At 46.6% G+C, this 15725-nt stretch overlaps 1 protein-coding gene across 4 annotated transcripts in view; it reads right to left on the bottom strand.

The window, feature by feature from the left end:
- Positions 1 to 15725, bottom strand: part of LOC109867920 (serine/threonine-protein phosphatase 6 regulatory ankyrin repeat subunit B) — a 31559-nt gene that overhangs the window by 8061 nt on the left and 7773 nt on the right. For 2 of the 4 annotated variants that reach the window (XM_031796727.1, XM_031796731.1), the window contains exons 3-19: positions 13955 to 14033; positions 13639 to 13709; positions 12758 to 12958; positions 11001 to 11088; positions 10552 to 10694; positions 10043 to 10255; positions 8796 to 8874; positions 8600 to 8714; positions 7271 to 7353; positions 5712 to 5838; positions 5439 to 5507; positions 4497 to 4637; positions 3358 to 3423; positions 2947 to 3058; positions 2609 to 2680; positions 2008 to 2209; positions 1634 to 1721 (exon numbers count right to left, since the gene is read on the bottom strand). In XM_031796727.1, the coding sequence (XP_031652587.1) occupies positions 1634 to 1721; positions 2008 to 2209; positions 2609 to 2680; positions 2947 to 3058; positions 3358 to 3423; positions 4497 to 4637; positions 5439 to 5507; positions 5712 to 5838; positions 7271 to 7353; positions 8600 to 8714; positions 8796 to 8874; positions 10043 to 10255; positions 10552 to 10694; positions 11001 to 11088; positions 12758 to 12958; positions 13639 to 13709; positions 13955 to 14033 (1949 nt within the window). The remainder of the gene's footprint in view (positions 1 to 1633; positions 1722 to 2007; positions 2210 to 2608; positions 2681 to 2946; positions 3059 to 3357; positions 3424 to 4496; positions 4638 to 5438; positions 5508 to 5711; positions 5839 to 7270; positions 7354 to 8599; positions 8715 to 8795; positions 8875 to 10042; positions 10256 to 10551; positions 10695 to 11000; positions 11089 to 12757; positions 12959 to 13638; positions 13710 to 13954; positions 14034 to 15725) is intronic. The other 2 variants (XM_031796729.1, XM_031796737.1) reach the window with 1 other exon arrangement.

Here is a 15725-nt window from a genome sequence, read left to right as displayed (position 1 = left end):
CAATAAATGCCGTTCCACTTCATGATTGTGTCCCACTTGTTGTTGATTCTTCACAAAAAAATACAGTTTTATATCTTTATGTTTGAAGCCTGAAATGTGGCAAAAGATCGCAAAGTTCAAGGGGGCCGAATACTTTCGCAAGGCACTGTAACTATACTAAATAAAAATATAAAAACGCAACATGCAACAATTTCTAAGATTTTACTGAGTTACAGTTCACATGAGGAAATCAGTCAATTGAAATGATTTAATTAGGCCCAAATCTATGGATTTCACAACTGGGAATACAGATATGCATCTGTTGGTCACAGATACCATTAAAAAAGGTAGGGGCGTGGATCAGAAAACAAGTCAGTATCTGGTGTAACCACCATTTGCCTCATGCAGCACGACATCTTCGCATAGAGTTCATCGGGCTGTTTATTGTGGCTTGTGGAATGTTGTCCCATTCCTCTTCAATGGCTATGCGAAGTTGCTAGATGTTGGCGGGAACTGGAACGCGCTGTTGTACACGTCGATCCAGGGCATCCCAAACATGCTCAATGGGTGACATGAATGGTGAGTATGCTGTTCATTCAAGAACTGGGACATTTTCAGCTTCCAAGAATTGTGTACAGATCCTTGTGACATGGGGCCATGCATTATCATGCTGAAACATGAGGTGATGGCGGAGGATTAATGGCACGACATTAGAATCTCATCACAGTATCTCTGTGCATTGGAATTGCCATCGATAAAATGCAATTGTGTTCGTTGTCCGTAGCTTATTCCTGCCCATACCATACCCACACTGCCACCATGGGGCACTCTGTTCACAACGTTGACATCAGCAAGCCGCTTGCCCACACGATGCCGTACACGCTGTCTGCCATCTGCCCAGTACAGTTGAAATTGGGATTCATCCGTGAAGAGCAGACTTCTCCAGTGTGCCAGTGGACATCGAAGACCCTGGTGAGGACAACGAGCACGCAGATGAGCTTTCCTGAGACGTTTCTGACTGGTTGTGCAAACCCAGTCTCATCAGCTGTCCCAGTGGCTGGTCTCAAACGATCCCGCAGGTGAAGAAGCCGGATCTGGCGGTCCTGTCCTGGGCTGGCGTGGTTACATGTGGTTGGATGTACTGCCAAATTCTCTAAAACGAAGTTGGATGCAGCTTATGGCAGAGAAATTAACATTAAATTATCTGGCAATAGTTCTGGTGGACATTCCTGCAGTCAGCAGGTCAATTGCACGCTACCTCAAAACATGAGACATCTGTGGCCTTGTGTTGTGTGACAAAACAGCACATTTTAGAATGTCCTTTTATTGTCCCCAGCACAAGGTGCACTTGTGTAATAATCATGCTGTCTAATCAGCTTCTTGATATGCCACACCTGTGAATGACAGGTGTGGCAAAGGAGAAATGCTCACTAACAATGATGTAAACAAATTTGTTCACTAACTTTGAGAGAAATAAGCTTTGTGTGTATGGAACATTTCTGGGATGTTTCATTTCAGCTGATGAAACATGGGACCAACACTTCAGAAGTAGTGTTTATATTTCTGTTCAGTGTACATGAATGGTCAACATGTTTCTAAAACCAATCCAATAGATATACAATAGATGGATAGAAGAATGGATTGGTCAACTCACTGTCCCCGAGAGTCTGCAGCATCCACCAGGTCTGCACTGTCTTGGTCATCCAGCAGGAGGCGTACACACGAGGTATGGCCATTCATCACTAAGGACAGAGAGGAGGGAGAGAGAGAGAGAGAGAGAGAGAAAGTCAGACAGAGGAAAGGCTGCTGAGGGGAGAACGGCTCATAATAATGTCCAGAATGGAGCAAATGGAATAGCACATGGAAACCATATGTCTGCTGTATTTGATACCATTCCACTCCAGCTCCAGTCATTACCACATGCCCATCCTCCCAAATGTAGGTGCCACCAACCTCCTGTGACAGGACCACAAAAAAAAAAAGAGTCTTTCAAATTCTCCCAAACACGCACACACTGGTCTCCATTACCTGCTAGGTGTACAGGGGTGCGTCCCCTGTTGGTATCTGTGGTGCGTGGCGAGGCCCCCTGGCTGAGGAGGGTGTGGACACAGTCCGTGTGGCCCCTGAGGGCCGCTAGGGCCAGAGGAGTACGACCAGCCTCGTCCCCCTGGTCCACTTCCCTCTCCCCCTGCAGCAACACCTCCAGAGCCTGGGCATGGCCGTGGTACGCCTGGAGGATGGAGAGACACAGACAGATTACACACATGCCAGCTGTTGGCTTTCAAAGACACAGTCCTTGCAATGTATACTCTGTGGTACTGTATGTATGGCTGTATGTAAGTGATAACGCCAGTTATCCATTTGTATGTATGTAAGTGATAACGCCAGTTATCCATTTGTATGTATGTAAGTGATAACGCCAGTTATCCATTTGTATGTATGTAAGTGATAACGCCAGTTATCCATTTGTATGTATGTAAGTGATAACGCCAGTTATCCATTGACCAAATAACTAGTCTTTCTCCTGCTCAGGTCAAAAGATCAGGAAGAAAACCCTCTTCGCCCCCTTTATAATGCATGGCTAGAGTGAATATGTGATAATGTATGCCTGCGTATGATAATGACTCACAGCGAGGTGCAGGGGGCTCCTGGCACACAGAGATTCTGGGTGCTCCTGGTGACTCTCGTCTCGGTCCAACAGCTGAAACCACAACCACAGACTACACAGTTCACATCAAAACAAATCATTTCAATTCCCTAAGTGGTATTTGTGAGCTGTGTGTATTGGCGATATCTTGTGAAACTGTAGTTGAAGCTCTACACACAGATTCCATTAACTAGCGGATGGGGCAAATGACAAGAGCCATCTCTAGATTATATAACCCTCAAAAAATAGATTTTCTTCATGTGTGGCTTGCGCAGATTTTGCATAAGCGTGTGAGTGAGTGTGTGTGTGTGTGTGCTCACCAGCTCTAGACAGTGTCTGTGGCCATAGGCTGCAGCATAGTGGACAGGACTATAGCCCTGCTTGTCTTTCAGAGAGGCAGTAGCACCACTTTGCAACAGGAACTCCAGACATCTAGTAGAAAAAGACAACATCGTCAGACATCAAACACTCAAATAAAAGGTTCCTTCAAAAGTGAACAAAGCCTCAGACTGGGAGGTGATATGCGGGAGAGAGAGAGAGAGAGAGAGAGAGAGAGAGTCAGACATGTTCAACAGACACATGCAAAAGCTATTCAAACAAGCTGCGAGACAATGACAGAAGGTATTGTCTGTCTGAACTGGTCTGTGTACACAGAGTAGAGAAAGATAGAGATACGGTCGTTCTCAAATACAGATAGAATAATACTCGTAGAAATAAAATTGTGTACTCACAGTGCAGCCTCCTTCTCCTTCTCTGCCTGCACCCCTTCACTCTCTGGCTCCAGAGCCTGACGTCGCCTTCACAAGACACACACAGCAGAAAAATATTAAGAAATTCTCCATATACCATTTTTTTCTGACAATAGCTTATGCAAAAATAAAACCTATGGGAAAAGTGGGGTTTAGATGGACCCTCCATCTAGAATTCAGGGTTCGTATTCAGGGTCATCAGGCGTTTACAGCTGTGCTAAATGTCCTGGTATTAAGACTACTCAGGGGTGTGAACACTGGACAAGACTATGCAGCAGCCTTGGGACGGACATATGAAATGACTTCACTATTCAAATAATATTGTAACATTTATCCAGATAGGTTTTTGACTGGTATCCTCTGGTAGTTCTCAGCTAACAGTCAGCAACAGTGACAGAGATGTCTGATGTTCACTGTGATAGAGTCTGTTTCAAAAACGTTCTGCATTGATCTGTGTCAGGTATTGTGAAATCTCCGTTAGATGTGTGCCTGTTATCACTGGGCTATTTGAAGAAAATACAATAGGCTACCGTTGTCAGGGCTGACTGGAGGGTGAAATGCACTGGATGCCTTTTCATCTAAAGCGCAACAGGAGAGAAAATTAACTTGAAAATAAAACAATGTCTTTGTGCGTCCTCAGAACTGTAGGCTGTTGACAGTGCTAACTATAAAAATGTAGAATCACACGCGATCAAATACTAACGCCCATTCGGATATTCGAATAACTGTGCCCATCCCGAGAACGTACAGACACCTAGTTAGTTCATAGTTAGTCATCTTTAATGAATCTCTCCTCATTGGTCTTTCAAGCATCCACGTGGGTTTGTATCTTCCTGATACTGGGACTTTCAGCGCATCGAGCCTCTCAATTAGAACCATGTTCTAATTAGCACTTGGCTACGCAGACACTCGTTCACATGAGCGAGCGGTGTGGGTGAAATTATTGAATAACAAGTGCACGTTTATTTTGCAAAGCTCGTGCACGCATCGTGGCAGGTGAGGTGTGCATGTAAGGCAAATGTTCACTTAGTCATGCATTGCTGTATATGGGAGACTAAGTGGGAATTTAACTCTAATGCAGAAGTTAGGATTCGTCACTAAGTTTGGTCAGGGAGCTTCACCTTCTGTCCAGGTCGGAGGCAGCTGCGTAGTGCAGGGCAGAGCGCCCCCACTGGTCAGTGGCATTAATGCAGGTCCCACACGACACCAGGGTCTCCAGGCACTGATAGTGACGACTGGCAGCCGCATAGTGGAGAGGGGTCCTGGAGAGAGAGACACACACAGAGAGATGGCCAGACACACCCAGAGAGATGGCCAGACACACACAAAGAGATGGCCAGACACACACAGAGAGATGGCCAGACACACACAGAGAGATGGCCAGACACACACAGAGAGATGGCCAGACACACACAGAGAGATGGCCAGACACACACAGAGAGATGGCCAGACACACACAGAGAGATGGCCAGACACACACAGAGAGATGGCCAGACACACACAGAGAGATGGCCAGACACACACAGAGAGATGGCCAGACACACACAGAGAGATGGCCAGACACACACAGAGAGATGGCCAGACACACACAGAGAGATGGCCAGACACACACAGAGAGATGGCCAGACACACACAGAGAGATGGCCAGACACACCGAGAGATGGCCAGACACACCGAGAGATGGCCAGACACACACAGAAGGACAGCGTAAATGCCTGCACATTGATTTGAGTCACACTTCAGAGATATAAAAAGGTTGAAGAGAGTTAACTAAAGTGTTGAGTCAGAGGACTGAGGAAATGGCTGTGACCACACAAATACACCTACACAGGAACTGGAGAGAGGAACTGACAGAAAAAGACCACAAACGGATGTAGCCCCCACTCTAAGCTCCGTTCTCTTTCTCCAAGATCTCCTTTCAGCAGGGTCTTCAGCTCAGTAAGAACCAGCTTTCAACAACTGTCGTCCATACACACCAATTCACTGTCCCCACTAAGGCCCCGTTCATCTGGCCCTACCTCAGACCTCCCCCACCCTTCTACCTGCCCTCTAAGAGAACCCACCTGCCACACTTGTCCCTCCGGTTGTGGTCCCCACCGCTGCTCAGAAGCAACTTCACACACTCCACATTACTGCAGAACGAAACAGAGGGAGAGGAAGAGGAGAAGACATTTTAGAATCATGACAAATTCTGTTTTGAAGAGTACAGTGACATGAAGCTAAATGTACAGACACAAACACCCGATGAAGCCCTTCTGACAGAAATGTTGAAATAATGTACAGGAGCATACACAATAGTGTGCAGGTATTTATCTTACTCAGACACACACACTCACCCCCCGGCGGCGGCAGCATGTAGACAGGTCCTCCCCAGTGCGTCTGGGGTGTGGATCTGGAAGCCTGCAGACAGAGCCGAGGACGAGGGGTCGTTACTGAGGGGACACATTATGCTATACCTCCTTCCTACAGGGGGTGATGTACACAGAGAGAGAGGCAACATACAGCCACATAGCAGGGAAAACAGACAGAGGAAGAAAGTGGGAGAGACACAAAGGACAGGGAGGTGGAGAAAGAGACGGCTGTTAACGCAGGAAAACACACAGGATTACAAGGTGAGGTGAGAGACAGGCAGGCTAGAAAACACACATGCTGAGACAGTCTAATACTCTTTCTTCTACACATACTTATACTCTGAAAGCACACAAAACAGAAAAAGAGAGAAAGACTGTAGGCAGGGGAAGCATGCTATAAGTTAAGGAGTGTTTGTGCAGAGTTCTATTTGCATCCCCATCACGCTGTCACACTTTGGTCCTGCCTAGAATCTGAGTATGCTGGGTCAAACCATTCTAGTCAATTAAGGGGGAGGAGGGTTAACAGCTATGGATACTGAAGGCTATGAATATTACCCTTAAACCACCCCTCTAACCCTGAGGTTCAAGCCAGCTGTCTCCTCAGCACAAATAAAACTGTGCAGCTGCACAGAGTGCTCCAGCTCATGTAAATCACTCAACATCAAAGGCCTCAGAGCCCTCACAGAGCTCAATTTCCTCCTACCGTATGTGTCTGACCCCAGAGTCAAATGAAACTGCACAGCTCCTTTCAAACAGAGCCTGAGACTTGCAGGCTGGAGACAAAATTGTCTCTAGATAGAGGTTTGCCAGTATCTATCAAACAATCAGGTCTCTTATTTCAAGAGGAGCACTGGCTTAGCCAAATTCTTGTCTGCAAGGAGAGAAACCGCTAGAAATGCTTGATCAGACCATCGCTGTATGCTGGCCCAATGCCTGATCAGACCATCTCTGTATACTGGCCCAATGCCTGATCAGACCATCTCTGCATGCAGGCCCAATGCTTGATCAGATCATCTCTGTATGCTGGCCCAATGCCTGATCAGACCATCTCTGCATGCTGGCCCAATGCTTGATCAGATCATCTCTGTATGCTGGCCCAATGCCTGATCAGACCATCTCTGTATGCTGGCCCGATGCCTGACCAGACCATCTCTGTATGCTGGCCCAATGCCTGACCAGACCATCTCTGTATGCTGGCCCAATGCCTGATCAGACCATCTCTGTATGCTGGCCCAATGCCTGATCAGACCATCTCTGTATGCTGGCCCAATGCCTGATCAGACCATCTCTGTATGCTGGCCCAATGCCTGATCAGACCATCTCTGTATGCTGGCCCAATGCCTGCCTGTGTTTGTATGCCCATTGCCTTGAATTGCTGTTAGAGGAAAAATGTGACTTCAATCTGACCCAGGCTGAATAGTTCCCCCTGTAGAGGAATTCAGGACTGGAAAGCAGCAATAAGACATTCCTGTTCCTTCGTCCAAGGAAGAGGGTAAAACAGGGTACACACAGCCAATGGCTTTGTGCTGGTGCTGGTAGGTTACCTGAGGAGAGCAGCTTCCGGCAGCAGTCCGAGTGGGCGTTCATAGCAGCCAGGTGCAGAGGGAACATACCATGGACTCCTCGTCTGCAGAGAGACAGAGAGACAGAGAGACAGAGAGAGAGAGAGACAGAGAGAGACAGACAGAGAGAAAGAGAGAGAGCGAACCAGAGAGAGCGAACCAGAGAGAGAGGGCGAACCAGAGAGAGAGAGAGAGCCAGAGAGAGAGAGAGAGCCAGAGAGAGAGAGAGCGAGCCAGAGAGAGAGCGAGAGCGAGCCAGAGAGAGAGCGAGAGCGAGCCAGAGCCAGAGAGAGAGCGAGCCAGAGAGAGAGCGAGAGCGAGCCAGAGAGAGAGCGAGAGCGAGCCAGAGAGAGAGCGAACCAGAGAGAGAGAGAGAGCCAGAGAGAGAGAGAGAGCCAGAGAGAGAGAGAGAGAGCCAGAGAGAGAGAGAGAGAGCCAGAGAGAGAGAGAGAGAGCCAGAGAGAGAGAGAGCGAGCCAGAGAGAGCGAGAGCGAGCCAGAGAGAGAGAGAGCGAGAGCGAGAGCGAGCCAGAGAGAGAGCGAGAGCGAGCCAGAGAGAGAGCGAGAGCGAGCCAGAGAGAGAGCGAGCCAGAGAGAGAGCGAGCCAGAGAGAGAGCGAGCCAGAGAGAGAGCGAGAGCGAGCCAGAGAGAGAGCGAGAGCGAGCCAGAGAGAGAGCGAGATCGCCAGAGAGAGAGCGAGAGCGAGCCAGAGAGAGAGCGAGAGCGAGCCAGAGAGAGAGCGAGAGCGAGCCAGAGAGAGAGCGAGAGCGAGCCAGAGAGAGAGAGAGCGAGAGCGAGCGAGCCAGAGAGAGAGAGAGCGAGCCAGAGAGAGAGCGAGAGCGAGCCAGAGAGAGAGCGAGAGCGAGCCAGAGAGAGCGAGAGAGCCAGAGAGAGAGAGAGAGCCAGAGAGAGAGAGAGAGCCAGAGAGAGAGCGAGCCAGAGAGAGAGCGAGAGCGAGCCAGAGAGAGAGCGAGAGCGAGCCAGAGAGAGAGCGAGAGCGAGCCAGAGAGAGAGCGAGAGCGAGCCAGAGAGAGAGCGAGAGCGAGCCAGAGAGAGAGCGAGAGCGAGCCAGAGAGAGAGCGAGAGCCAGAGAGCCAGAGAGCCAGAGAGCCAGAGAGAGAGAGAGAGAGCCAGAGAGAGAGAGCGAGCCAGAGAGAGAGAGAGCGAGCCAGAGAGAGCCAGAGAGAGAGCGAGAGCGAGCCAGAGAGAGAGCGAGAGCGAGGTCTTTACTATACATACATGCTGTACTGATATATTAAATACAGCAAAACAAGTGAAGGAAAAGGGATCCAAGTATCCATTCCACACACACCTTGTGCAGTCGGCTCCACTGGTGATGAGTGTGTTAATGAGGAGCTCGTGACCATAGCGAGCAGCGATGTGAAGAGGAGTGTTTCCATCCTTGTCCACACTGTCAATCTCCCCACCTACAGTACAGACAGCACAGTTTGGTTAATAAGGATACTTATAATAATACTACTGAAGTCACACACACACACAGGTCTTACCATTCTGGATGAGTGTTTGGGAGCGAGTGAAGCGGCCGTGGACCGCTGTCATGTGGAGGGGGCTCTTCCCATCCCGACTCTAAGAGAAAATATGGGAGTGATACCAGCAGTGGAATAGACTGACATAAAGACTAACAGGGGAGTCAGTCACAGAAAGACCGATCCAGAGACCCGACAAATGGCAGTTGATAGAATAACCATGACCCCATAAACTTGCCGACCCACAATGCTATAATGTCTGGTCCTCCTGCTACGACTTGGAAAAGCATGCACACTTCATTAGGCTACAGATGAAATAAGTTATGATGAACTTCACAGGTGGTGAAAGTGCACGGTGATGAGCTTGATGCTGCTTTCCAATAAATATCGAGGGTCTTCATTTGTATGCTGGTGACATGATGATCGGTGCTTGGCTCCCAATTGACAAATACAAATGATCCTGCTCTTATACATAATCTCATCATGTACCGTCTGCAATGTATCTACCAGCTGTTGGCTGGAGCGCATGTGGCAAGACCAGTGGCCACATTTACTGTTTTTCACAGACATTTTGATTAGAGTTATAACCACTGATAGAGTTATAACCACTGATAGAGTTATAACCACTGATAGAGTTATAACCACTGATAGAGTTATAACCACTGATAGCGTTATAACCACTGATAGCGTTATAACCACTGATAGCGTTATAACCACTGATAGAGTTATAACCACTGATAGAGTTATAACCACTGATAGAGTTATAACCACTGATAGAGTTATAAAGTCTGATAGAGTTATAAAGTCTGATAGAGTTATAACCACTGATAGAGTTATAACCACTGATAGAGTTATAACCACTGATAGAGTTATAACCACTGATAGAGTTATAACCACTGATAGAGTTATAACCACTGATAGAGTTATAACCACTGATAGCGTTATAACCACTGATAGAGTTATAACCACTGATAGAGTTATAACCACTGATAGAGTTATAACCACTGATAGAGTTATAACCACTGATAGAGTTATAAAGTCTGATAGAACTTCTGCTTTTTATTTGGTCAATGAACAGTTACACGACAAAGTGCTTTTTATGTGCACTACAAGAAGCCAGTTTGATGGAAACACACCTCCGCTGGTAAAATCCCCATATTTTTGTGCGAATATTACAATATTCACTTGAAAATCTTTCCACAAATTGATGGAAACCTAGCTAGTCTGACCATCCATTCTCTCCAAGATAGAAACAGTTCTGTCCTCACCTGGACATTGACGTCAGCCCCGTTGTTGACCAGGAACTCCAGACAGAGGGCTCCGTGGGTGGAGGCTGCAGCGAAGTGCAGGGGGGTGAAACCCTTGTTGTTGGGCTGGCTGACGTTAGCCCCGTAGTCTATCAGCTCACTGACCACAGCATCCTGACCGTTGAAACAGGCCAAGTGCAGAGCCGTGTTACCAAACGCATTGGTCTCATCTATCTGCAGTCACAGAGGTGTGGAGAGCAAGTCAACATTCACATTATGTATGTATGTATGTATGTATGTATGTATGTATGTGTGTGTGTGTGTGTGTGTGTGTGTGTGTGTGTGTGTATGTATGTATGTATGTATGTGTGTATGTATGTGTATGTATGTATGTATGTATGTATGTATGTATGTATGTATGTATGTATGTATGTATGTATGTATGTATGTATGTATGTATGTATGTATGTATGTATGTATGTATGTGTATGCGTGTGTGTATGCATGTGTGTGTGTCCATTTCCCCATACCTCCACGGCCAGGTTGAGCAGGTGTTTGACCACAGCGATCTGACCGTTAGAAGCGGCCGTGTGTAGAGAGGTGTAACCACGTTTATCCTTACAGCTGACCTCTGCCCCCTGGCTGACCAGCAGACACACTACATCCAGATGACCTGCAGGGGGCACACCACAGCACACTCACTCACTGTACAGTCCTCCGTTTAAAAAACAAATATTACCATCATATGTTCAGCAATATGAGGAATCTTACAAGAAAGTAACCATTAAAAATCATAATGTTTCCATCAAATGTTCAGGGATAAGAGCAATCCCACAAGAAAGCAACCAATGTTGTTTGGCTCTGTTTTCTGACTATTAGATGACTCATACATATCATTTCCGTTTCATGAATGAAGATATGAATGCCTGAGGCTGACTTGGTACAGAGAGGCACACTCTATAATGTCTATATGTCTCACCCATATATGCTGCCCAGTGCAGGGCGCGGCCATCTTTCTTATCAAAGGCATTAATGTTGGCTCCCTCAGCCAGTAGCAGGTTAACCATCTGAAATGGAGAGGGGAAAAGACAGTGAGAGACAGAAAGAGAGTGGAAAGGAGGGAGTGTGAGCGGTGTGTTTTTCAGTGGTGAGTCAGGTCTGTGTGTGTGTGTGTGTGTGTGTGTGTGTGTGTGTGTGTGTGTGTGTGTGTGTGTGTGTGTGTGTGTGTGTGTGTGTGTGTGTGTGTGTGTGTGTATGTGTATGTGTGTCTGTGTACCTCAGAGGGCCAAGAGTGGACGAGGCTCTTTATGTAAGCATTCTAAATACGTCAATCAGACTAGTGTTTAAGCAAAAACACCAATTCAAATATGTGCCTGTGTGACTTTACCTTTACTACCTACTATGATGCTTGTGTGGGACTGTTTTTTTCTGGACACAAAAATATTTTAATACAGTTGTTGTCACTCACTAGCCATTCCCGAGGGCAAGATGGCACCATTCCCACACAGTGTTGGTCCCATGTTTCATGAGCTGAAATTTTTGGCGATTTTCTAAGCACAAAAAGCGTATTTCCCCAAAATTTTTTGCACAAATTTGTTTACATCCCTGTTAGTGAGCATTTCTCCTTTGCCAAGATAATCCATTCACCTGACAGGTCTGGCATATCAAGAAGCTGATTAAACAGCATGATCATTATCAGGTGCACCTTGTACTGGGGACAATAAAAGGCCACTCTAAAATGTGTAGTTTTGGCACACAACACAATGCCACAGAAGTCTCAAGTTGAGGTAGCGTGCAATTGGCATGCTGACTGCAGGAATGTCCACCAAGGCAGTTGCCAAAGAATTGAATGTTAATTTCTCTGCCATAAGTCACATCCAAAGTCATTTTAGAGAATTTGGGAGTGCGTCCAACCGCAGACAGCGTGTATGGCGTCGTGCGGCTTGCTTATGTCAACGTTGTGAACAGAGTGCCCCATGTTGGCAGTGGGGTTATGGTATGGGCAGTCATAAGCTATGGACAACGAACACAATTGCATTTTATCGATGGCAATTTGAATGCACAGAGAAACTGTGACAAGGTCCTGAGGCCCATTGTCATGCCATTCATCCGCCACCATCATCTCATGTTTCAGCATGATAATGCACGGTCTCAAGTCGTGAGGGTCTGTGCACAATTCCTGGAAGCTCAAAATGTCCCTGTTCTTCCATGGCCTGCAAACTCACCAGACGTCACCCATTGAGCATGTTTGGGATGCTCTGGATCGTGTACGACAGCGTGTCCCAGTTCCCGTCCCAGCAACTTTGCACAGCCATTGAAGAGGAGTGGGACAACATTCCACAAATCATCAGTCTCATTAACTCTATGTGAAGGAGATGTGTCGCGCTGCATGAGGCAAATGGTGGTCACACCAGATACTGACTGGTTTGCTGATCCACTACCCTACCTTTTTTAAGGTATTTCTGACCAACAGATGCATCGGTATTCCCAATCATGTAAAATCCCTACAGATTAGGGCCTAATAAATTCATTTCAAATGATTGATTTCCTGATATGAACTGTAACTCTGTAAAATCTTTCTGTTCAGTGTACATGGAGTGCCTAGGCCCTAGGTGATAGTCTCACTGGGGGTTGATTTCAGGAAGTGAAATGCATTGGGCCTGAGCCTAACTGTGAGCATTTGTATGGCTGTACATAAGAGATGTAAAAGAATATATATCCCCCAGTCTGTAGTACCTCAGTGTGCCCGTTGAGGGCAGCGTGGTGCAGGGCGGTGCGCCCCCCGCGGTCCGACACATTGACGCTGCTCAGCAGGGGGATGATGACCTCAGCGCAGCGCAGGGCATTGTTGGCCGCGGCAACGTGAAGCGGCGTCTGCCAGTTCTTATCCCGCGCATTCACATCAGCAGAGTGAAGGATCAGCATGCGAACGGCCTCCTGTAGACCAGCGTGATAGAACAACATGACGTGTGAGGAGAGATGGTACAATGTGTGTGTTCTGTAAGCAGCATAGAGAGACGAACATGTATACAGGAAATTCAACAACTAGGCATTTAATAAACCTATGCATTCATTTATAGACATAAACCAAGATGCACATATTCATAGTTCATACACAGGCACACACATTAGTGAGTCAGTCGATCCTAAGCTATCCTAGCCATGTTGAACTACCACTTTCACTCCAGGGGACTGACACAGAGTATTGTGTTGGCTGTGTTAATAAATTGATACGGCTCTGCTATCGGTCTGGTTGTAGTTTTTATGCTGAATGTGCAGAGAGTGGTGGACGATGGTCAGACTGGTGACGGTAGTCGAGTGTCCTCTCCTCTCCACCACAGATCCTGCTTGGCAGCTTAGGCTTAGTTTAGCATCTTACCACCTGAGTCTCAGCATGGGGCCCTGAGAATGTGTCCTCTCCTCTCCACCACAGATCCTGCTTGGCAGCTTAGGCTTAGTTTAGCATCTTACCACCTGAGTCTCAGCATGGGGCCCTGAGAATGTGTCGGCCTGTCACTGTATGTCATGAGAAATGTGTGTGTGTGTGTGTCAGGGCCACAGTATACTGAGTAAACCCCATGCAGTGTGGGTGGGTGTGTGTGTATCCACCGACCCACCTCACTACGGGATGCCACCGCGCGGTGTAGAGGGGTGAGCCACATGTTGTCTTTGGCGTTGACCCGCGCCCCTAGAGATGGAGACAGAGAGAAATATAAAGAGAGGCAATCTAGCATTAGCAGGGAGGTAGGGAGGGAAAACTAAAGATTGTGGATCCACATTCTCCAAACAATGTGATAAAAGATACGTTCTACTCCATACACTGTAACCATATCAATTCTGTTTTTTTGTTGCTAAGGCTGTAAAACAGGGGATATTGTGTGAGGGGAGAGGGAGAGCGAGGAGGAGAAAGACAGTGGAACGAAGTTGGTTTACCGGAGAGGATGAGAAGCTCAGTGATCTCAGCATCACCCAGGAAGGCTGCAGCATGGAGCGGGGTACGCTTGTCTGCATCCTGATGAGAGTGGTAGGGAGGGAGATTTATTAGGATATATATATATATATATATATATATATAGTGTGTACAACATCCAGGAGCACTGGTACAATTTTTTGTTCAGTTTAACCCAACTGAAGTCAGACATTTTAGGCAGAGTTAGGCCAAAGAGCCCAACTCCATCTACAATGGCAAGGGAAACATTTTCAGAGCCCATGGGTATGACAGTTAGCTTGGAGCGGAGTTCGAGCCTCTTCTGTGCTAGGCTAATTCTAACAGTTAATATATGCGATGAGCTAAGCTAATGGTTACTGCACACTGTGTCAAAATATCCATTATCCTGGTGGCCACTGGCCATTTAGCACACAAAACAACCCCTCAAATCCAGCTGGCCCGGCACTCCACTGCCTCTCAAACAAAAAAAACACATCTAAAACTGGAATATGGCTAGGTTTCCATCAAACTGGCAACATATTTTCATGCAAATATTCTAAAATACACATAAAAACAATATTTGCATTTTCCCACCAGAGATGTGTTTGCATCAAATTGACTTGTTGCAGATTAAAGGCTGTGTGTGGTGACGGAGCGCACATAAAATAACTTGCGTGGTTAAATTCCCATGTACCGGATAAAACATAAGAGGTAAATGGGTTTACATCGCATTTTCAACTCCACTGATGGTTTTGTCACAAAACATGTTACGTTACAGGCTGACTACAAAATAGATGTAGAAATCTATATTATTCAATTATTGCACCCACACTGCTCGTGCGCGCCAACGAGTCAATTCTATTTGTGATGCAGATCCCGCTGCAAGTCCTGCCTCTCCCATCTCCTCATTGGTTTATAGAAGCAGGTACCCACGTGCCATCTTGATTGGTGCCTCATTGGTTATACCCACGTGGGTGACTAAAAGACGAACAAGGTCAGTGGTGGCAATGCACCTAATTTATGAAAGTTGCCAATTGCAATAAAGTCAAGAGAAGAAAAAGCCTGGAAGGAGGAGATGACTAGAAAAGAGTCGGTCGACCGTTTTATGTGTGGATTAATTGGTGGAGTAGAGGACCTTGTGCATTTCAGGTAAAGTAACAACTCAATGTTTATATCCCTGGGCAAATTAGCTAGCAACAGCAAGCTAGCTAAATAGGAGAAATTAGCTAGCAAGTGCAAGCTAGCTAGCTAAATTGCCATAAAATGTTTAATGCTTTTCGACCTGTCCCCAAATTAATATAATTGGTTCGAAGTCTGTTTTGATATTGACTTTAACCTGCGTGTCGTGATCGTGTTTGGTGTGGGGGGACAAAATACATTTATGCACGATGGCGCAAGCGCGCAGCCAGTTTGAGTTCCATGTTATACTGAATAGCGAATGTGCTCACTGTGGTCTTGGCACGTGCGCTCCAGCCAACAGCTGGAAGATACAGTGGAGGGTATAGCCTACATGATGAGATTATTAAAGACAAAAGAGAAAAAGAGTCATTTTACTTGTCAAACGGCAGCCAAGAATCGATCATGTCACCAGAATAAGAACCTTGATATTTATTGGAAAGAAGTATCAAGCTCATCACCGTGCACTTTCACCACCCTGTGAAGTTCATCATAATATATTTAATCTGTTGCTGCAAGCTTTCCTGAGTCGTAGTGGGAGGACCACACAACATATTATCGCGTGACTCCAAGTTTACTTCAATATTATGATTATTACAT

This window comes from Oncorhynchus kisutch, linkage group LG2 (assembly GCF_002021735.2).
Source record: "Oncorhynchus kisutch isolate 150728-3 linkage group LG2, Okis_V2, whole genome shotgun sequence".
NCBI classification, from domain to species: Eukaryota; Metazoa; Chordata; class Actinopteri; order Salmoniformes; family Salmonidae; genus Oncorhynchus; species Oncorhynchus kisutch.
This window is presented reverse-complemented; position numbering and strand designations above follow the sequence as displayed.